The 23,325-nt window shown below is 43.3% G+C and overlaps 1 protein-coding gene across 5 annotated transcripts in view; it reads right to left on the bottom strand.

Annotated features, from left to right (window-relative positions):
• Positions 1 to 23,325, bottom strand: part of ABCC5 (ATP binding cassette subfamily C member 5) — an 85,832-nt gene that overhangs the window by 8,613 nt on the left and 53,894 nt on the right. For all 5 annotated transcript variants that reach the window (XR_006103070.1, XM_042459957.1, XM_042459958.1 and 2 more), the window contains 14 exons: positions 22,849 to 22,920; positions 22,388 to 22,512; positions 19,762 to 19,834; positions 18,438 to 18,641; positions 17,494 to 17,637; positions 15,731 to 15,833; positions 13,059 to 13,243; positions 10,154 to 10,300; positions 9,555 to 9,684; positions 8,740 to 8,893; positions 8,491 to 8,619; positions 8,058 to 8,244; positions 4,694 to 4,783; positions 2,931 to 3,120 (listed from right to left, as the gene is read on the bottom strand). Coding sequence is in view for 4 of the 5 variants with exons in the window: in XM_042459957.1 (XP_042315891.1) it covers positions 2,931 to 3,120; positions 4,694 to 4,783; positions 8,058 to 8,244; positions 8,491 to 8,619; positions 8,740 to 8,893; positions 9,555 to 9,684; positions 10,154 to 10,300; positions 13,059 to 13,243; positions 15,731 to 15,833; positions 17,494 to 17,637; positions 18,438 to 18,641; positions 19,762 to 19,834; positions 22,388 to 22,512; positions 22,849 to 22,920 (1,933 nt within the window). In the remaining variant the exon portion in view is untranslated. The remainder of the gene's footprint in view (positions 1 to 2,930; positions 3,121 to 4,693; positions 4,784 to 8,057; positions 8,245 to 8,490; positions 8,620 to 8,739; positions 8,894 to 9,554; positions 9,685 to 10,153; positions 10,301 to 13,058; positions 13,244 to 15,730; positions 15,834 to 17,493; positions 17,638 to 18,437; positions 18,642 to 19,761; positions 19,835 to 22,387; positions 22,513 to 22,848; positions 22,921 to 23,325) is intronic.

The following is a 23,325-nucleotide window of genomic DNA, read 5'->3' on the forward strand; positions in this document are numbered from 1 at the left end:
GTAAGTTGGTGTTATCACAAGGAGCTGTTTCATTCCTCACAATAAGGCACAAGGATTGAGAGCTGTGGCTTATAGAGTATGGAAGGGTGATGGCGCTTGCCCACAGCAATCCCTGGCTCCTAATTCAGTCCAAATTATAAACCAGAATGCCCTAATGGCTTACTCATCAAACCTGGTTTGCTCATCAAGCAACAATCAGAGGAGGAGCTTTTTTAGTTTATTTACCGTATATACTCGACTATAAGTTGACCTCATGTATATATGAAGGGCAAGTTTTTGGAGCCAAAATTATGGATTCTGACATGACCCATGGATAGGTCAAGTGTAAAACTTGGAGGCTCCTTCAGTGTGTGTATGTGAGCGGAAAGAGAGAAGCAGCTGTCAATAGGAGGCTTCAGTGGTTCAGCCTTCACTCCCAAGGCAGTGGGAGAGAAACAGCAATCAATCAATCAATCAATCAATCACCGAGGACTCTATCTGCTTGGCCCAGGACAGAAAATCTGGAAGAGCTGCTGTCACATTACAATACTAACCTGTAAGTAAGTTGACCTAGGATTTTGGGGTCAATTGTGGGGCATACATTTTTAGATTTATAGATGAGTATATATGGTAGTCACTCTTTCTGGAGGAGAACTGAAGCAGAAGTGAATCAGCAATACATGCATCAACACACTTGTTCATTCACAACCACTATGACAATACACAACTAAACCTAGAAGCTTGATCTGGCTTCATAAATGAATATCTGAATAGTATTCCCCCACTGATGTGTGCAGCTGTTTAGAGCAAAATAGTTCTAACTAGTGTACTACATGTTTATACAGCCTTTCTCCCAATGCATTCAAGACAGTTCATACTTTAATACAGAAATGGACAATGTGTGCCCTGTGGGCTGTATCTGGCCACCAAAAACCATTTTGAGGCCCCAATTGCACAATTAATTTATTGTCATTATCATTATCATAATGCATGCTTTTGCCATGTTGGGGATGGGTAATTCTGGTCCAAGATTTTTAACTTTCTAGTTTAATAAAGACCTCTCTGGGTCTAAGACAGCCTAGAACTATAGCTAAGGGAGGGGGATCTTGAATTTTTAAAATGAACAAAAAAGTGTTGTGGTTTTTTAAAAGGTGGGGCTGCATAGACCACCAAGATCTTGTAGGGAGGTAATGGAACACAGTTGCCCAGCCCTGGTTTAATACAACAGATTACTGTTCAATACACAGTATAGTGAAAAAAGATATGGCAGAAATGGAAAAGAGAGGAAAACAAGAATATTCAGTTTCATGGTTGTCACTCAAGGCAAACAGCTTGAAGAGATTTAGGTCACCTACAAAACAGAGGCTGAGAAGAAAGGTGATAGGACTGAAGGAAACTGGAACAGTGATAATAAATAAATAAATAAATAAATAAATAATAAAACTTTAATTTATATCCCGCTTTTTGTTTCCACAATCAAAGTGGCGTACAACCTTTAAAAAATACAATATATACAATTCCCCCCCCCTTAAAAAGGATTAAACAATTCCATCTATTAAAATTACAGACAATAAAAATCTAAAAACAATACTACAATAATAAAATAATGGTGGGCAGAGTCTTTGCTTATATATGTCTGTGGGGGGAGTGTTACGTGGCCGGGATCTATTCTGGGAAGGCCTGCCAGAAGAGATCCGTCTTGACAGCTTTCTTGACGCTCCCAAGGTTGGCAATTTGATCTCGTCCAGCAGGTCATTCCATAAAGTGGGAGCGATCGCAGAAAAAGGAGCTGAGGGTACGGGGCGGATTGTACGGAAGGAGGCGACCCTTTAAGTAGGTTGGGCCCAAGCCATGGAGGGCTTTAAAGGTAATGACCAACACCTTGTACTGTGCCCGGAAATGAACAGGCAGCCAGTGGAGTGATTTTAATATAGGTGTAATATGGTCACTCCTAGTTGTTCCTGTAATCAATCTGGCTGCCATATTCTGCACCAGTTGAAGTTTCTGGACTAGGCACAAGGGTAGCCCCACATAGAGCGCACTGCAAAAATCCAAGTCTTGAGGTTACCAGCACATGTACTACAGTTTCGAGGTCACCCTGTTCCAGGAAAGGGCGCAGCTGATGTATCAGCCGGAGCTGATAACAGGCACTCTTGACCATCGCATTCACCTGAATCCTCATCTGAAGCGACAAGTCAAGAAGCACCCCGAAGCTGCAAACACAGTCCTTTGAGGGGAGCGTGAACCCCTCTAGGACTGGAGGTTGTGGCCCGATACCTGGTTTGGGGGCCCCTACCGTAAGTACTTCTGTTTTGTCTGGATTCAGCTTGAGCTTGTTTTCCCTCATCCAGTCCATTACTGCTGCAAGACATTGACTGAGGGGAGAAATGCCATCTGTCGTCATCGCTGATGACCGAGACATGGAGAAGTATATTTGGGTGTCATCAGCATACTGATAACATCCCGCTCCATGTCTACAGATGATTTCTCCCAACAGCTTCATATAGATGTTGATCATAACTACTAGCTTGTGAAGTTGTTTGCCCAGACACCTCTTATTTATTAACACCCTTTTGCGATAAAGAACTGCTATGGGCAGACCCACAGGCCAAACAGGAATACATGTCTACATCTCTGTAGCTCACAAAAGGCACCTATTCTACCAGTAATCTCAGAAGTTTCAAGCAAGAGAAGCTTCTTACTTAGTAACAAGGATGCACATGTATGGCATGCACAGACAATACATTAGTCCCTGTGGTTTCTGTTGTGCCTATTCTGACACCGAAGCAAGTAGATTTCTACAACACAACAGCTGGACTGCTGCTCTTCAGAAACAGTCATCTTTACCTGCACAGCCTTCCAGTAGATGGCTGCAGTTAGCTCACACACACAAACATAGACAGAATGGATGTGAGCTTCCTGAGAAGTTGGCTAGGTCCATCTGTCCTCACCTGACCCTGTCCTCCCCACAATGCCAATCTTCTCCTTGGGTTTGATAGTGAAGCAGACTTTCTTGAGGACAAGCGGCAGGTTCTCCCGATACCTCATTTCTGCATTTTCAAAGATAACCTCTCCTTCCTGAGGCCAGTCTGGAGGAGGAGCCTTGTTCTTAATCCGAGCTGGAGCTTCCAGAGAAAGTGTCTGGGAAATTGACAGGGGAAAGGGAGAGGAGAGTTGAGTCAGGCCTTTGGGCCAAACAGTGTTCCTGGGAATGTATCCTCTTAATGAAAAATAGGTAGCTATGCATTCATTATACAATACATTTCAGAATTTATCAGGAACTGAAATCTATACAGCAGGAAAGCAGGAACAGGACCCGATGCTTTAGAGCAGGGAGCCCAACAGCTCTTGTCAGACTCTGACTCTTATCAGCCTCAGCCAGCTTGGCCAGTGGTTAGGGATAGGGACAGTATGGACTCATGGTACATTGAAGGAAACAGAAGTAGGATTTGCTAGGGCAGTGGTTCCCAACTTTGGTCCTCCAGACATTTTGGATTTCAGCTCCAAGAATTCCTGACTGGTGGCCAATTTGACTGGGGCTTCTGGGAGTCAAAGTCCAAAACACCTAGAGGACTAAACTGTGGGAATCATTGCACACGGGGAACAGATATTTGGTTGGATTCACCCACTGGCTGTTTTCTTTGTTAGAAAATTGCAATCTCACCACTAAAAATATAAAGCGTACATCATATAGAAGAGGCTGCATCTCCTGAACAATTTTAGGGATACAAATTGCCTGTTCATGTCCTTGAAAGATCATTCCTCAAAGAGGAAGGTTCTAGATCTGTGGAGAAGATGGCTGAAAGGCTATATCATCCTGACCTATCAACCCCCAAAGGGATTCTAGTGCAGTCAGTGACCCCTGTTCACATCCCTTTGCACTCAGGTTAACACGAGGGAACATACACAGAGTCACCTGCTCTCAGGCACTCTCCCTCAAGTTTACTAATTACAGGATTATAGGATTCACACCTTCCATTGACACCTATAATTCAGCATTATAAGATTGACACCATTCACTCTGTGGCTGTCTAAATAAAAGGCAAGTAAGGCAGAATACAAAATGCAAGACGTTGTTAAACATCCACCTGAACAGGCTATAATCCTCCCATGTCTGAGAAAGGATTCCTTCTGGTCACAAAGGAGCTGATATCCTGCCTTGCCCTAATCTGAGGCTGAGCCTTTTGTAAGATTTGGATGGGAGAATTCATCTCCAACCATCTTAAAATATACTCAACACAAGGAGGAGCCATAACAAACTTTCTCTGTCAGGTCTCAAGAGTTTATAAACCTCTGAGTGTTACTAGCAGTTTAAATTTGTTCTGTTCAGCTGCAGAAACTTCTAGAACTGAGAGAGAGCACCCCTGAGTGGAAGAAATCAGCCATCAGCACAAGATGTCATCCTCCCCACAACCAGAAAAGTAATGAAGTCTAACACTTCTTTAAGTAAATGCACACACACTGTTCTCCTTCAAGCATTTCTTGAGTTCAGCCAGCAAAGGGAGAGCCATTATGCCAATGCAGTCCAAAACAAAGACAATTTATTTAAATCACTGTCCACTATCACAAAATGTTCATGTTTAATTTTCAGCACCAGTCACAAGGTCAACACAAAGTCAGTATTAAAATATAATTAGGTGGCTGGTGACATTTTCCAGAGGCAGGCCATCTGGAAACATGACAAGCAATGAGCAAAACCCTGAGAAATTGCTACCTTGATATAGTGGTCAATCCTTTCCACGGAGGTGAAGCGGGCCTCTGTCTCAGAAGCCAGCCTGACCGTGAACTGGAACAAGCCTGTTAGCTGAGTAGGAAAGAAAGAAGACTTGAGCCACAGACACCACAATCTCTGCGGCATTAATTAGTTAAGATGTCTTATTTATATTCTGGTGTATATCCCACATATATAAAAAACAACATTAATGACACACACAAGTGTAAGTTCCATGCATGCATGCCAAAGTCCTTTTTTTGGAGGTCCAGGGGTTAGTTTTCCCCTCCTCTCTCCACAGCACCGAAAGTCCCTCCTCACAACCTACTGTGAAGCCCCAAAGTTGTCTTTCACAGCCATTTGCAGCAAACAGGCAGCATCAGAGAAGTATCTATCTACATCTCCCATATCCAGACATGAATTGACCCCAGCCCGCGGGCCAGATGCAGCCCACGGAGGCGGCAGGACCGGCCCCAGCCCAGTCCTGCTGCCGCCACCACCACCTCCTCCTCCTCTTGGGCCACACAACCGCGCTGCCGCCCTCCTCCTCCACCTCCGCGTGGAGGAAGAGGAGGGCAGCGCGGCCTGGGGCAGAGGAGGCAAAGGGGGAAGCCCCGCGCCGCCCTCCCTGCACGGCCCCGTGCTACCCTCCCTGCGGCCCCGCGCTGCCCACCTCCTTCTCCTCTGCCTCCTCCACCCCGCCCCCAGGCCGCGCTGCGCATGGAGGAGGGGGGAGCAGAAGAAGGAGGAGGAGGAAGAGGAGGAGGAGGAGCAGAAGGAGGAGGTGGTGAGTGGCCAGAGGCCTCAAGGTTTTTTTAAATTTTATTTTGTGTGCTTTAAGTGCTAACAAGTCTCCCTTGCTTTGACAATGATAGTGTGATGATGATGATGATGATGATGATATGAGTCAGCTTGAGAGGCATGCAGGCACTGTTTCTTAAGCCGAGAGAGTGTCACCTTCCAAAGTGTGTTTTGGGTGCTTTTAATGCTAACAAGTCTCCCTTGTTTTGACAGTGGTAGTGTGATGATGATGATGATGATGATGATGATGATGATGATATGAGTCAGCTTGAGAGGCATGCACACATTGTTTCTGAAGCCAAGAGAGTGTGACTTTCCAAAGTGCCCTTTCTGTGTGTTTTTGGTTCTTTAATGGTGATATTGATATCAGAAAGCCTCTGAGGCAAGGCCAATGTAAATTGCTGTGATTTTTACACTCATGCGCAGTGAAGAAAAACCAAAGTCCCTTGACCAAGTACACACTTCTGAGAAGTACACTTGGTCCAAGAACGGTGAAACCACCTTGACATGTTCAATAAGCATAGCCATGTGAACCTATGTTCAGTGTGAAACCCAAAGAGTTTGGTTATGCAATAAGCATCTGAAATATGCAAGAGGCCAACTTAAGTAAAGCCATGTTCAATGCCCAAATGTGCTGTTTGGAATGGGGGGGGGGGGGGGTTGGCCAGAAAGGGAAGTACACTTCTGCCATCTGTCTAGGAATAATGCCCAAATGTCCTCCATTTTGATCATGCCTAAGAAACATGCATTTCTATTAACATTTTTAAAAAATCATTAGATTTTTGGCATGTCCTCGATTTTTAAAAAATGTGTCCTACATTTGAAAATGCTGTCCTATATTATTTAATTATTTGGTTCCCCCCCCCCCCCCCGTTGTCTGGGGGACACCAACCCGGCCCCCGGCTCAAAAAGGTTGCCTACCCCTGGACTACAGCATTGCTAAGGCTCTCTGGCTGCTTGTCACAAAGGTTACTGGACATACAAGGCAACTTTGGGGCTTTACAGTAAGGGGTGACGGGTGGAGAAATACTGCTCAGCATAGCATAGGCCAGCCTGCAGATATTTATGCTAATGGGATGTTGGATTGAGGCCAAAGTGGTATTAACTATGTACTCAGCCAAGTAAATACTGTAACAGAGTCATTATCCTATTCCACAATCCAAGACTGTACGTACTTTAGATAATGAAATGGTAGCAATCAGAGAGGCACATAAAAGGACTGGCTGCATTTTAAAAATCAATTTTCAACTTCTAACGGTCTTAAATTTCATCAATTAGTTCAAAATCATGTACAGAGCAACAGTCTGGCTGGCATCCAGTTAGGGATATGGAGACATTTAAGTCATGCTATGTGTATGAGGCCAAAATGGCACAATAGCACAACACAGGCTTTCTAATAATAATAATAATAATAATAATAATAATAATAATAATAATAATAATAGTTGTTATTTATATTTCCCGCCTCTTCCGTGGATAGAGGTGGGATTAATACTGAAATACAAACATTCTTATTAGTTCTATAAAATGGCAAAGTCATCAAATAATCAAACAATCGTAGTGAAGAGTGGAGCATTTTGTCATGATCTCTTATATATAAACCGGTGGATAAGCCCACCAGAAGAGATCCATCTTAAGTGCCTTCTTAAAGGCATCTAAGATGGTAATAAGATGGATCTCTTCCGGTAGGTCATTCCACAATTTAGGAGCCACGGCAGTGAATGCCCTATGGGCACTTCCCAGATGTTCTGAGTGTGCGGGGTGGATTGTGTAGGGAGAGGCGTTCCTGCAACAGTTGCAGAAGCAGATTTGTGCAGACAGTGTGTTCATTTGTGCCTTGTCTTTAGCTACTGGTAGAACATCTGTGTTGAACAGCTGTGACATTTTGGCCCCATATGCGTAGCGTGGCTTACATGTGTCCATGTGCCTGACTGGAGGCCAGTCAGAATGTTGCTCTGTAAATGATTTTGAATAAATTGTGAACTGCAGTTATGCACTGTGTGCTGCAGTTGAACATCCTATATTGTACACTCAAGTTGTGCATCATGTATTATGCAATGCAATTAAATGGCATTAATCACTAACGTGTTGTGCAACATTGCTAGTCTGCATAGTGGTTGCATAGTGTTCACAAAACAATCTCCATGTGTGGATATTTACACTATGCTGAGGAGACATTGGCTGGCAACTTCTGTGTCCTGAAGCATAAGCATCAAAAATAAAATACACTAAATATAATCCTATCCTATCCCTTCTTTGACCACACAGTTTCCCCTGATGTTCAGGGAACAGAACATAGGACTTTCTGCTGATACACTTATAAATGATTCTCTAAATAGCCACATTAAAATATTATTACTGACATATTCCATGTCATCACAGCAACTTAGCGACTGTTTTCAGGGATCAGACAGATAGAAAGGAAAGAAAAAGGCAAACTGTTTGAAGCCACAAGTAGGTAGCTTGAATAAGCAAGCTACCACTTTAATTGTACAACTCCCAGCATCCTTACTCATAATCAGAATCAAAAATTTCATACATGCTGAAAGACAAGGGAAGACCTCACCTGAACGGCATAGGAGATCGCTAGGCCAGCATACGCAGAAGGGATCTGTCCATGCATTAAGACAATCATTAAACCAGTGGTTGTAATGAGGGCAATGCTGACAATATCCAGTCTGACAGCTAGCCAACGCATTGCACAGCTGAACAAGTAGAATGGTGCTTGGTTGTCATCTAGCAGCTCTTGGTATCTATAAGAAAGGATTTCATTTTAAGTTGTTGTTGTAGTTGTTTTACTATTCTCTGTGGAATTTAAATAAATAAGTTTTTTTTTAAAAAAAACATTTTAAAAAGAAAGGAAGGACCCCACCCCACAATAAAAACGGTACAACATCTAGCATTCAATCTTATGTGATCGCTGTCAAATGTTAACAGTCAGAATTTAAACACTAGCAGCATACAAACACTGTGTTTTAGAGAAGGAAAAGAATGTTAACCTGTGCAGGAACTCCTGCCCTTTATTGTAGGCATGGATTGTAGAGAGGCCTTGTATGCTCGAAGTGATGTGTGAAAGGAATGGAGACTGTGTGATGTTGTCCAGGCGCTTCAGCTCTCGAATGAAGACTCTGCGGACATAAAAAGAGGACGAAATGGAAATGAAAGACCTGACACTGCAAACTATTTAATAAATTACCTGCCTAGAGTAACACGTGTGAAAAACCGCTGAACAACTAACTGTTGTTTACCTAGATACAACATGCAGGATTGTAAAAAGGATGACAAGGGGCCCAACTGCCATTAGGAACCACGGGAAGACACCAGAGATCACTCCCACGCAGAAGAACACCAAGATGACGTTCTGTATGAACATTTCAGCTTGAAATGGCAGACGGACATCAACTGGAAGAAATGGACAGAGATGGAAGTCTTCGCAAAGGAAACTAAACATAAAAGGTCTAATCAAGTTGGGCAATATTACTTCTTTATTTACTTGGATTATTTATTCCGTGCCCTTCAGCCAAAAAGGCTTCTGCCTATGCACCACAGGATCAATAAATCCTCTTTCACAAATACAGATTCTACTCTTGCCCTGGGGATAGAGACCCACCTCTTCATAAGAGCATCAGAAGGTTAATAGTAAGGATTTGAAGCAACTCGTCTTATACATAAGCTTGTCACAGCTTATGTAACTTCAAAAGAATTAAAAAGAAAGATTGGGGGACTGAAAAACCATGTGGTACTGGAACAGCATTTGACAGAGGTCTTATTAGTTCAACACGAGCTTAGATTACATTGCTTGAACACCTGCATAATCCCACAGATGGCAAGTCTGATGTTAAAGGAAGGAAAAAAGATTGTGTTCTCTCCAAGAAACAGGCTCCCCACAAACAGGATGCTTTTGTCACAGAGGAGCCTCCAGATTTCTGTCTGCCGCCTGAAGTGGCTCATTCCCAGGAGAACAAATATATCATTTGCTTCCCCCTCCCCAAAAAGTTGAAGTAGTTTGTGTTCTCCGGTCACTTATCTGTCCATAACCAAACCATTAAGTCAGATCAATTACCTTCATCCATATCTTTGGAAAACCTATTAAGAATCCTCCCTGTAGGCGTGGTGTCAAAAAATTTCATAGGACTACGAAGAATACGTCGGAATAGCTCATCATGGAGTCTGGAAGATGCCCGCAATGTCCCCTGCAAAAACAGTAGAGGCAATTACTTTGTGTGTATACACTTACTTTGTGTATACACTTACAGACTTTCAGTGGAGGCTCACAGAGGCCCATCAATTCTCTCACTAACTTCTCTCAAAAATAGTGGCTAAGAAGTTTCCTTTTCCCCTCACATGCAGGAAATTAAGGTTCCAACAATAGCAGTTGAATATACAGTGGGCTCTCTCCTTACGCGGGGATCTGTTCTGGATCCTCCCATGTAAAGGAAAATCCTCTTCTGCTCGAGCCCCATAGAAAATAGTGGGGCATGTGCACGTGGCGGAGTGGCCATTGTTTTCCTCTCCAAGCGGCTTCCACGTAAGCTGGAAGCCATGTAGAATGCATCCGTGCATGGCGCTGGTGCACTGTACAAAGAAACAATCTCCCAACCTCCTTATCTATTATAGTCCCAGGCAAGAAGCCATCCACCCTCTGTCCCCAGACAGACATACCTTAACAAAGACAACCCCACGCACAGCCTTCAGAATTAGCATGACACCCATCGAGAGCGCATAGATGGAGGCATAATAACGCATATGAGGGTGATCCTTCATGCTGTCGCTTACAACTGTTTCATTTCCCAAATTCAAAGTAGTGTTCTGTTTTTTAAAAAAAGAGCAGTGACATATGTTAAATATTTTTCATTTATCACTAGTTAGACCTTCAGTCGGATCTAGCATGGTTCTTTGTATGTTCTTATTAAGTGTACAAATCTGAAAAGTTACCAGAATGGAGCTCTCAAATGTATCCAACATCTCTAAGACTTGCCCTTCTATAATCAGCTAGATTCAGATATGTTGGTAGATTTGGAAACAGTACTAAATATGTGTGTGCTGACATAAGAACAATTATTTAGACCAACAAATCAAACTGGACTGTTCATTCCAATTGTTGCAATAAGATTGTTAGGGCCAACCTCCCCATAAACACCAGGTTAGTTAGAACACTATCCACAATACAGTGGGCCCTTGGTATACGCTTCGATCCACAGGGAGAGGCGGGAAAACATAAATATAACATCATCATCATTATCATTATCATTATCATTATCATTATTATTATTATTATTATGCGGGGGATCTGTTCCGGACCCCCACGCGCAACACCATTAGGGACAAAAGTCCCTCACCTCCCTCCCTCTCTTCTACCTTCCCCTCCCTCTTTCCCTCCCTCCTTCCTACCTTCCCCTCCCTCCCCCCTCCCTCCTTCCTACCTTCCCTCCCTCCCTGCCTCCCTCCCTCTTTCCTTCCCTACTTACCTTGTTGGTCACCGCCGCCTCCTCCTCGTCATCGCCGCCGCAGGAAAGGCAGGGTGGTGAAGTTGGAGGCCAAGAGGCCTCCAACTCTATCACCTGGCCTTTTCGTAGTGGTGGCGGTGACAAGGAGGCCGAGGTCACGAGGAGGCCAGGAGGCAGTGCTGGAGGCCTTGAATGGCTCTAGAGCTGCTGCTTCGCCTCCTCACCACCCGGCCCTTTCACGATGGCAAAGAGGCAGAGCAGCAGCTCCAGAGGCCTCCAAGGCCTCCAGCACTGCCTCCCAGCCTTCTCGTGACCTCAGCCTCCGCCACCGCCACGGGAAAGGCTGAGTGGTGGAGTTGGAGGCCAAGAGGCCTCCAGGCCACCACCTGGACCTTCTACAGCGGCGGTGGAGAGGAAGACGAGGCAGCAGAGGATGAAGCCAAGCTTCCTCACCACCACCGCCACCACTGTGGAAGGGCCAGATGGCGGGCTGGAGGCTTCTTGGTCTCCAACACCACCTGGTCTTTTTGCGAAGGTGGCAGCGAGGAGGTAGAGCCAAAGCGCGGCCTCCTGGCCTCCTCGTGCCCTCAGCCACCTCACCACCGCCAAGAAGCCTCCTGCCCGCCACCCAGCCCTTCCATGGTGGCAGCAGCGGTGGCGTGGAAGCCGTGGCTGCGGGAAGGCCATGCTGGAGGGCAAGCTTCAGCCCCTCTCTCCGCCACTGCTGCCGCCGCCTCTGCCGGGTGGTGGGCTGGAGGCCTCCAACACCACCCCCTGGCCTTTCCTGCAGCGGAGGTGACTGACAAGGTAAATAGGGAAGGAGAGAGGGAAAGAGGAAGGGAGGAGAGAGAAGTTGTCCCCAATGGCGGCATGCATGCACGCACGCCGCCACTGGGGACAATTTCCCGGTTTGCCATCTGTGGATGCTCAAATCTGTGGATGGCAAATCCACGTATAAGAAGGGCCGACTGTATATTCAATTAGACTTAGAGCTCTCATTTCCATTCTTTTTCCTAGCTCCTTCTAAATACTGGACCAACAAATGGTGTTTCTCAGCCACCTGGCACTGCTCCGCTATGAAAACCTTCCTAGAAATAGTTATTAACAGTTTGATTACTGGCTCTTAACTCATTTTATACATAATCACTATCAGCTTAACTACCCCCTTTCCCATCAAAGAGCTACTTACTAATATTTCCAGTAACTATAATAAGGTACAAATCCACCTGGGTACAGTAATACTAATCTATATTACCAAAAGTCTGTAAGTATTATGTTAAGATATTTACAGGGAAATATTTTATATTTTGATCATTCATGTGGGGATTATTAGCAAGACTAAACTTGTCCTCCACTTCCACCACAATCATTGGAATTGTCAAGACTAGCAAAATTTCATCTGACAACCACCCTTTTTAATTTTCAAATTAATGAGACACCCAACTTACTCAGTAGGATATGCATGCCTTTCATTTTACACTTCCTCACTTTTTAAACATGAAGAATGTTAGTGTTGCCTGTACTGATATATTAGATGTAATTTTTACATATTATTATATATTTCCATTTGTACATACTATTTAGGCTCTATCAACCTACTCCATCTACATCAGTCTATGGCCAGAGTAATTCCCAGTAGGCATAAGCAAAAAGCTGGAATACAGGATGTTTATACCAAGTCTAGTTTGAGATTAAAATATTGCATTAAACACTAAGGCCCCTTTCTACAGTAGATGCAGGGCAGCTTCAAAGGGTTGCTCATCTGGGCGGGTTATAGACCGCCACTTGGGACGTCCACAGGACGTCCCATTTTAAAAAAGGGGTGTCTCTTCTAGACGCCCCTGGCTCTAATACGGACTCTGTCCGTACAATATGGCACCGGCCGTTCCACACGGCTGGCGCCATCTTTACGTATCGGACGCTGTGCGTCCGAACGTGTCGCGGCGCTAATGACGTGGTGTGGCTGCGACGGCTCCCTTACGGAGCAAACGGCGGCGGCGGCAGACCGCCTCAAAGCGGTGGTCTATAACTCGCCCTGGTTTGTGCCAACAGGGTTTATTCAAAACAGACTTGTTTGTCCCTTCTCATGAAGAAGAACTTCCCACCCCTAGTGCTCTTACCCCACTGCCTTGTTTGATCCAGTAACTCAGCCACCAATTGCTGAAGGCAGTGCTGCCCACATTCAGTATAAACAGCGTCATGATGACGATGAAAGCAATAGGGCCTCCAGCGGCTTGGATATAGATGCCGTAAACTGACCAGGGGACCGAGCCTTTGCCTTTATCCTCCAGCTGCATGAGCTGACCTGAAGCGCACATACAAACACAGAAGAGAGGGTGCAAGGAGTGAACAGACTAATGCACAATATCCAGAATTGTGTATTGTCAAGGTTTCCGCATCAAAATCACATAGATCTCTTTCAGAATGCTTACACTGATGGCCAGCATACAAATTTATTGAAGTAACAAACATCTGTAAGGACTAGAAGCAGACTCTACTGAACATGCTGCCTAATAATAATAATAATAATAATGTTTATTTATATACCACTTTTCCAAATTAGATCAAAGCGGTGTACAACAGGAGGTACAATACAAAGTCAAAATAAAACATAACAGGCCTCTCTCCGCCTCAAGATGGTGGTCGGAAGGAGGGCTTTTTCTTCTTTCAGGCAGGCAGTTGGAGCTATAAACACAGTTCTATCAATTCTCAAAATGATCTTAAGCCCACACAGCAATGCACCTTTTGAAGGCATTCACTGCAGGTCTACAAGTGTAACAAATACTCCTTGGCATGGATTCTTTAATTAATTAACATCTTTGTGATAGGAAAGCAATTAAAAAACCACAATGGCAATTAAAGGGCATAATGACGACACTCAGCTGTATCTCTCCACCCCTGACCTTTCGACGGGGCTTGAACAGCAAGTTTCTTCTTGTCTGACTGCCATCTCTCAGTGGATGCGGCTTCGGCGCTTGAAGCTCAACATGTCTAAGACTGAGCTTCTCGTCTTTCCACCTAAACCCACCCTTCATTATTCCTTTTCTGTTTCTGTCGACGACACTTCTATTCAACTGGTTCATCAAGCCCGCAGTCTTGGCTTCATTTTTGACTCTTCCCTGTCATTTATTCCCCAGATCCAGGCCACCGCAAAGACCTGTAGATTCTTTCTCCACAACATTGCCAAGATCCGTCCATTCCTCTCAATCTCTACTGCCAAGACTCTAGTCCATGCCCTAGTGGTTTCGCGACTAGATTATTGTAACCTCCTTCTAACAGGGCTTCCTCTTTCACACCTCCATCCTTTAATATCTGTCCAGTATTCAGCTGCCCGTATTGTCACATCCGCTCGCCGCTTTGACCATGTTTCTCCTCTTTTATCCTCCCTTCATTGGCTCCCCTTCCCCTTTCGCATCCGGTACAAGCTTTTGTTACTGACTTTCAAAGCCCTCCATGGGTTGGCCCCTCCTTACTTATCTGACCTTCTTTCTCCTTACATTCCTACTCGCACCCTCCGCTCTGGTAGTCAGGGTCTCCTGTCACAATGTAGGACTACCACTGCCCCCTCCCGAATTCGTCCCTTCTCGCTTGCTGCCCCTTACTCCTGGAACCTTCTTCCCCCACATGCACACCTCATCACTTCTCTGCCCAGTTTCAAAACTGAATTAAAGACTATATTGTTTAGAGAAGCATTCCCAGAGGTGAGCCCCTCTCTGACCCAGGAAGCCTCCTTCTAACCATCCATCAAGAAGCCAAGCCCTTCCTCCAGTCCATCTGCCTTGGTCCAGGCCTCGGAGGTGGAAAAGATCTGCTGGACCTGATCCTATTCCCCACCACCACTCCCTTCTCCTTTTGTGTCGTGTCTTCTTAGATTGTAAGCCTGAGGGCAGGGAACCGTCTGACTAAAAAATTGATGTACAGCGCTGTGTAAACTTACAGCGCTTTATAAATAAAGGTTAATAATAATAATAATGAGTTCACATCTAAACTAATTTTCAACTGCTCTAAGCATTGTCTGGAACGTACCAGATGAGAAAAGGAAATATGATCCATTAGATCATTCTATTTATTTATTTAGGTATTTCTATCCCGCCCTTCAGCCCTAATGGCTATCAGAGTGGCTTACAATTATTGTTTTTAATTTGAATTCAATTTCAAACCCAAGTTCCTTTTAAGCAGATGGAAATGTGTACACTTGTCCCTCCATATTTGCTAGGGTTAGGGGCACAAAACACCCGTGAATATGGAAAAACCGCAAATAACAAAAACACCATGTTTTTACCTGAGAGTAAAAACTCTGTGGTCAACGTCCGACAAACAATGACCACAGAACCTGCACTGGAAGAGTTACAAATGCCGAGTAAAGTATTCTCTCTAGAAATCTCTAAGGCCTGTTACAGACTGCTAAAATAAAGCTGCTTCGGGTCTCTTTGGAGTCATGCTATTTAAATGATGCATGGGTCCTAAGAGTCTGGAGGTCGCGCCAAAGCCACACTCCATTCCTAAGCACTGGAGTGCAGCTTTGGTGCAGCTTCCAGATTCTTAGGATGCATGCATCATTTAAACAGCATACCTCCAAAGAGACCTGAAGCAGCTTTATTTTGGCAGTCTGTAACAGGCCTAAGTCTTTCAGTGCAAGTTTTAATTAAAATTGACCATAGAGTTGCATTGGAGGACCTAGATATTCCTAGAAAGAACATATTAATCAAATCTGTGAATAATCAAATCTGCAAATATCAAAGCCACAAATATGAAGAGATGAGTGTATTAATTTCTGCCTGGCAAAATGTACCTTCTTCCTTCTTGACCACCTTCTCTTTCTTCACAGATCCTGATTTGGTGCCTTTATCTTGATGCCTTTTCAATGAACTATTTGTTGCCTTCTTTACATTAATCTACAAGAAAGGTATGTAAACTTCAAAAGACAAAGTCCACTATAAATCACATTCAACAGAAAGACATAGGACAGCTTTGGTTAGAATCACATATATATTAACCCTACAAGGGCTCTCAAACTGTTTATCACTGCAATTTTCAAAACAGAGGCCTCAGCAGAAATTTCCCTGAGTTCGGTATGAAAGCAGTTAATATCCTGCAGCACAGCTGGAAGTATGAGAAGTCACTGCTACTTTACCTCTCCAGGCATTCATGCTGCAAAAACTACCAGGAAACTAGCACAATCCAGATGTTATGTTTTGGTTTTTTAAAAATGCATCCCATTTCTGTTTTATCCTGTTCTGGGTTTTACCATTTTGCACATGAGTCTCCCCATATTTTTACATTTCCTGGGAGAGGGCTCTCTCATTTGGTGAGAGCACATGAAAGGGCCTTCCCAGGCATTAGCCTTCCCTCCCACTCTCCAAACACCTTTTTTACTAAGACACTTACAGGAAGGGCCTTTCAATCGGGGTGCCACACTTTATTTTGCTTGTTTCAAATGCTTGTTAAACTGTTAAACTGGCATTGTTAATATGATTGCCTGTTTCATTGTCTTTAACTTTTTTATTATGAATAGTTTTAGCTGTATTTTCTTTTAATCTATGTTAAAAGCTACCTTGGGCCCCATACTGGGGCAAAGGCAGGAGGTAAAGTAAATAAATAAATGTTTTTAAATTCAGTTTTCATTCTTCTATGTAAGATACCGAAGGAAGCTTTAAGGCCAAAAAACCCCCAGAATATAAATAGTATTACAGCTCAATAAAACTGGCTGGCCGGTCAATATGCTAATGTAAATAAATTCTGCAGAAGAAAAATAGATATTGGCCAGAATCCTCTTGTAACTTTGTGCATACTTAGCTATGTAGCACAGGTGCTAAACAACCCTATTAGTGCAAACTCTGCAAAGATGAGTAACAGGATATGGGCAAGAGTATCCCAATGCACCCTGGCATTCCTGACACACAACAGGAGGACAGATGCAGACCAGTCCGGCTGTGTATCAGCCACTTTGCTGGCTTCCCTACATAGTGACATAACATCAACCCTCTACTGGATATGAACATTACAGAACTGCCCAACTCTAATTCTCACATACCCAACTCCACTTACAAAGATGCAAGTCCCCAATGATTCCAGCCGCTGTCATTAGGGGTGTCAGAGTAAACACAGGCGATAGCTCCAGCACCTATAATAACTGTGTAGAAAAGGGACTTTTACCTGGTCAGGTGAGAAGCAACACCTGCTGAAATTCCCTCTTCTACACAACCATTAAAAGTACAGGAGCCCTCTCTAGTTTCCCTCTGGCAAACCCAATTGTCACACATTTCCTCAAACTAAAGTAACTAGAATACAGAATGGAATACAAGTAGTATACATTTCTGAAGGTAGGTCACTCTGCCTACTTTAATGACTTCACAAGTATGAGAAAACTATGTTTCAAAACGCACTTTTGTCAGGCTGATGAAAAAGGAAGTTATTGTACTAATTTGGTGCTGTTTGTTTAGGTGTTGGAATAATTGTTTGCTTTTACAATCGTTTTAATACGATTTTGCTATTGGTTTGCTTGTAATATGTAACAACAGAAAATTACTGCACAGAAATGGTAAGGATAAATACCTCAATATGTGGAGTCTCTCCCAGTTGCAGATTGTTAAAAATGGTTGCATAGTCACCATTCAGATTCATCAGATCCTCGTGGCTTCCCCTCTCGGTGATACAACCCTCTTTCATGAAGATCACTTCATCACAGTCCACGAGGTACTGAATACCAACGACAAGGAGAAGAACACTTAACACACAGTGTGCCTAACTCCCCCATTTCCCATGTTTATTATGCCACTGGCAATACAATACCAGGATGTAATTGACCCCATAGGTTAGCTATACATCATGCAAACATCTCTTCACCCTAAAACAAACCAGCTTCACCAAATACATCCAGGTTCTTGTGCTTTTCAGGACATTTCTTTCTATTCACCCTGTTTGCGTTTTATAAGGCTTGAGATTTTTCTAAGTAAAGAACATGCAACAGCTGCAGTCTCTCTTTAGGAAGCTCAACCTCTATTACCCCAATAACAACTCTGATTTTTTAGTATCCATTTTCTTACACTCTCCATTGCTGCAGTACACACAACTACTGTTATTGATATTTGTGATATAGGATTCATTTTCCCTTTGTTGTCTTGCTCTCCTGGCTACACTAAGGTTGTTGTTTGTTGAGTGCCTTCAAGTCGTTTCTGACTTATGGCGACCCTAAGGCAAACCTATTTATGGGGGTTTCTTCCTCTGAGGCTGAAAGAGTGCAACTTGCCCAAGGCCGCCCAATGAATTTCCATGATCAAGCCGGGATTCCCTTTATCCTAGTCCGACACTCAAACTACTACATCACGCTGGACACTCTTATATAAAGGCACCACATATCCCAACCCACCTCCACTCCTCTTTGTAATGAAAAAGGCAATTTCACCTATACAAATTAATAGCTACTTTAAACCAGTAGCTATTGTCACCCAAACTCCATGAAACATATGCAAAAGGTTGGAGGGAGACCATTAGTGTACCTGTAGCTGGTGTGTGATAAAGAGAACCGTTTTCGACTTCAGATGTTTCCGTATTGCACTGTTGAAGATGTGGTTCCCAACATGGGCATCCAAGGCACTGAGGGGGTCGTCGAGGATATAAATGCTCTTGTCGCTGTACAGGGCTCGAGCAAGGCTGATCCTCTGGCGCTGCCCCCCGCTCAGGTTTGCACCTCGCTCACCAATCTAGGTTAAATATGCTTTGTTAAAATGCTTCTTTTGATATCATTTAAGGCAAGACAGAGGGACTGATTTCTTCCACGTGTATCTTGCCATTCCACCAAAATTCTCAATGCTTCTTCAAACCCAGTGAGATCAACAGGTCAGTTTTTCTTGGCCTAGATTAAAATCACTCAAGACAGCATCTGCATTGCAGAAATAATTCAGTTTGACACCACTTTAACTGCCATGGCTCAGTGCGCAGGAATCCAGGGAATTACACTTTGTTGGGGCAGGGAAAGTTAAATGTCTCACAAAACTACAACTCCCAGAATTCCATAGCAGTGAGCCACAGTAGTTAAAATACTGTCAACCAGGAGTATTTCTGCAGTGCAGATGCAGACGTAGTAAACATGATGACTGAGCACCAATTATGAACTAGAATCTCCATATTTAAACCCAGTAGTTTAAGCATAATGCAGATTGGTCTCATACATCCTTGGAAATAATTCAGTTGTAATGTTATACAGCCTTCTGAGCTGAGGGTTTTTCAAGGCACTTTAAAAGATAACATTTTTAAAAATGATTATATTAATTTATTTATTATTTAATATATTTGATACCCTTCTCTTCACACAGGACCCAAGGTAGCTTACAGTTAACTAAAACCATATTAAATATTAAAATGGCATGAGCAGCCATACATTTAAAAGCAGTTACTGAAGTTAAAAAGAGGAAAGCAACATGATTTGGCCAACAAACTAGTACACAGAATGAGGACTATTTCAAAAGAAATATCTTATCAAATTCACCATTCACCCTATCTGCCTACATATTGGGGCAGACAAATGCATAATCACAAACTAAAACTGTTGTGGGTGTTAAAGTTTTATATTTGCAACATATACTTAAATGCACATGTGATCTGATCATATTTTTGTAATTACTATGCTACCCTTAATAAAATATACAAATGCCACAAGAAGAACAAATTCAATATTGTAGACATGAGGCAACACTGAGATTTAGTGAAATTGGCAAAATGCAAGAGGAGCTCTTTGTTAATTCACAAGCATAGCCAGGTCCTTCTGTCTGCCATCAAGTCTTTCTAGAATGTTGGATCAATACTGTCAAACAAGATCCCTACCTCTGTCATGTCCCCGTTTGGTAGGATAGCCAGATCAGGTCTGAGACAGCAGTCATTCAGCACAGTGTTGTATCTGAGGGTGAAAATTTCAGCAACATTAATATATAAAATAGAATCAAAATAACTATTATGCCCTTTCAGTGAATGATGTTTGGTCCCAGATGAAACTGTGACCACACTAGATCCCTTGCAGCGATTTATCTGAAGTTTTCACATAACAGAGACCAGACAAGAAAAGCAAGAGGGCATCAAAGAGTATTAGCTGAAATGATCTTGCAAGTACAGCTGCATTTGCAATTCTACAGATATTGAGCTGGTTCATACACTACTCCAGGATTTAGTATTAGAAGTGTGAATCTCTCCCAAGCCTGAGCAGAGTCTTGGGTTCGTGTATTTCCACTCTACCTTCTTCCTGTGCGGCCTGGAAGATGACTTTTACTGCATTTAGTTGTATTTACCTAGATTTCAAGCTTGTTTTTTTTTTAAATATACAAACTAACCAACTATGGTTTAAAACATTTGGCTGATTTAGCAAATAACTATCTCTCTCTGGCTTTGCTTCGCAAACGAAGATTCAGGAAGGACTCATCCCGCGCTTTGTACAAGCAGCGCGTTGGTGACTAAAAAGGCCAATTCGGGATAAACAGGTCCGGTTGCAGAAAGCACAGCAGAAAGTCTCCTTGGGTGATGTTTCCAGGTTGCGGTTCTTTCTGTGTTGTCGTTTCTCTTCAAGGCTCGTTCGGCGTGAGCTTTCGAAGAAGGCTGCAGCATCATGGATAGTGCATCTCCATGCCTCCCGATGCGAGGCCAAGGAGGACCATTGTTGGTGATCTATCTGGCCAAGCCTGAGATGTTGTTTCAGGGAGTCCTTGTATCTCTTCTTTGGGGCGCCCCTCTTACGCTCTTGACCCCTGGCGAGTTCACCGTGGAATACTATTTTGGGGAGGCGATGGTCCTTCATCCTAGAAACATGTCCTGCCCAGCGCAGCTGCGTCCTCAATAGCATGGCATCAATGCTGGTGATCCCTGCTTGCTCAAGGACAGCAACATTCGTCACATAGTCAGTCCAGTGTATATTTAGAATTGTGCGTAAACAGCGCTGATGAAAGTGTTCAAGGAGTCGTAGGTGTTGGCGATAGATGACCCATGTTTCAGACCCATAGAGGAGAATAGACAGTACAATGGCTCTATACACACTGATTTTTGTGCTTTGCCTCAAGTGTTTGTTACTCCAGACTCTTTTGCGAAGCCTTCCGAATGCACTATATGCCTTTGCCAGTCTGTGATCGATCTCTTTATCAATCTTGGCATCTGAGGAGATGATGCTTCCCAGGTAGGTGAACTGCTGGATGGACTTAAGCACAGATGCGCCTACAGTGATGTGGGGATGGTAGTGTTCTTCCTGTGGTGCCGGCTGGTAGAGAATTTCCGTTTTCTTCAGACTTACTTCCAGCCCAAAGAGCTCTGCAGCTGTTGCAAAACAAGATGTGAGGCGCTGCAGAGCTGCTTCTGTATGGGCAACGAGGGCAGCATCATCAGCAAAAAGCAGCTCACGGACTAGTTTAGAGTCTTAAGCCTCAGGCGGCTTAAATTAAACAGACTACCATCAGTACGGTAGCGTATATAAATGCCGTCTTCGAAGCAAATAACTATAATTCATTTAAAACAACATTAAAATTGTCCTTAGTAACAATTCAGGAACCAAAGACAATGAAACTAAATTCTGGTTCAGAACACATGCCAGCCACATGGAAAGAAGAAGAGGTAAAGTATATGAGCCTGAAATTCTGCCTGGGTTCACAGAAGTGTGTGTTAAGTAATACTTAGGGCCCGAACAGACAAGCCAAAATAAAGCTGCTTCGGGTCACTTTGGAGGTATGTTGTTTAAATGATACACGCAGTCCTCAGGACTGAAGTGCAGCTTTGGCACTGCTTCTGACCTCTTAGGACACATGCATAATTTAAACAGCATACCTCCAAAGTGACCTGAAGCAGCTTTATTTTGGCCTGTCTGTATGCACCCTGAATTCTAGTTTATAGTTACATGCAAACTGCCTCACCGGTGCTTTTCAAGGCAGCCTGAGAAATATCAGAGGAAAGGTTATGTCAAAGGAAGAAATCCGTGGAGGCCATCTTAGGCAGGAAATCCAGGTAATGATTCATGATTTAAACTGCTATGTAAACACATAGTGGCAGTACAATGGAGATGGGCAAAGTTCAGCCTTGGGGACCCATGAAGGCTGTTTTTACGGCCCTTTATCTCTCCGGATTCCCCAGATGACTTTTTATGGCCAGAAAGGTGCACATTTATTATCCTCAAAGCCTCCAGGAACAGCAATTCTATTTTTTTAAGTAGGCTGCAGGGTTTTACTGCACCGTTTAGCAGTAGCATAAGATCTTTTTCCAAATCTGAGGTGGACTTCTGATCACTATCTTTTTGAGGGGGGGGGGCAGGCTGTGATTTATGGCAATCCATGTGGCCTCCTAAGAAACAGAAAATTGCCACCCAGATCTGCTGCAACTGCACCTCCCCTATACTCCTGCAGTACAGAAGTTCAAGTAGAATCAAGTGGAATACGAGGGTGAATACTAGCCACAGGTAAGCACATAACTACAGGCTACAAACCTTTCTTCCTCAAACTCCTTTCCAAATAGGATATTGTCTCTAAGCGTAGCATTGAGAATCCAGGCTTGTTGAGCCACATACGCAAATGTTCCATCCACAGAAATGCTGCCTTCCAACAGAGTCATCTGGAACAAAAACCTAACAGTGAGTCCACTCCTTGTTTGTGTGAGAAAAGGTCCTCCCTCCCTGTCCACCATTCTGGCATGCAAAACAACTGAACTCTTTGAGGTCAGCATGCACTTCAATTTAAGACAGTTTACGATTTTAAGTATGCCTTCCTTCACTGCATTTCATGATCTGAGTCTGAGGTCAGATCAATTATTTATCCTGTGGGCTAAAGGCCCATGAAACAAGATGCAGCTGCTGGCAGCAAGGATGGAAGCTTAAGGGTTCCTATTTGCCTTGCAAAAGAAGAACACACAGGAAGACCTGGCAGCCAAAAGAAGAAGCCAAATGATTACCTGTCCTAAAATGGCGGAAATAAGCGAAGTTTTCCCACTCCCCACGCTGCCACAAATGCCAACAAGTTTCCCCTAGATGAGACAAGAGAAAGAAATAATTGTTATACAAGAAATTCATCCTTCATACTGGGAAAGAATAGTTTAAGTGTGTAATAACTGACATGTGCAAATGAAGCAAAAACAAGACTGAAAAAAAGTCCTCAAAAACCCCATCATCATCATCATCATCATCATTTAAACCAGTTGGTTTTGTTTACTTGTTTCTTTTGCATTAATGTATAAGACTACACCAATAAAGGACTAAATCACAAAAATTAAGTAACAAAATGCAGTTCAGTAGTTATGGCCCCTTAGCTTAAGTAAATAATTGCTCTTTTAAGAAGTGCTCTTTTAAAGTAAGTTGCTTTGGTTGAACTTATGTTAATCAAAGGATTTGTTTCTGAATGGCATCTTCAAGATTTGTTCAGAGGTGGTTTG

Source organism: Sceloporus undulatus, chromosome 3 (genome assembly GCF_019175285.1).
Source record: "Sceloporus undulatus isolate JIND9_A2432 ecotype Alabama chromosome 3, SceUnd_v1.1, whole genome shotgun sequence".
NCBI lineage: Eukaryota > Metazoa > Chordata > Lepidosauria > Squamata > Phrynosomatidae > Sceloporus > Sceloporus undulatus.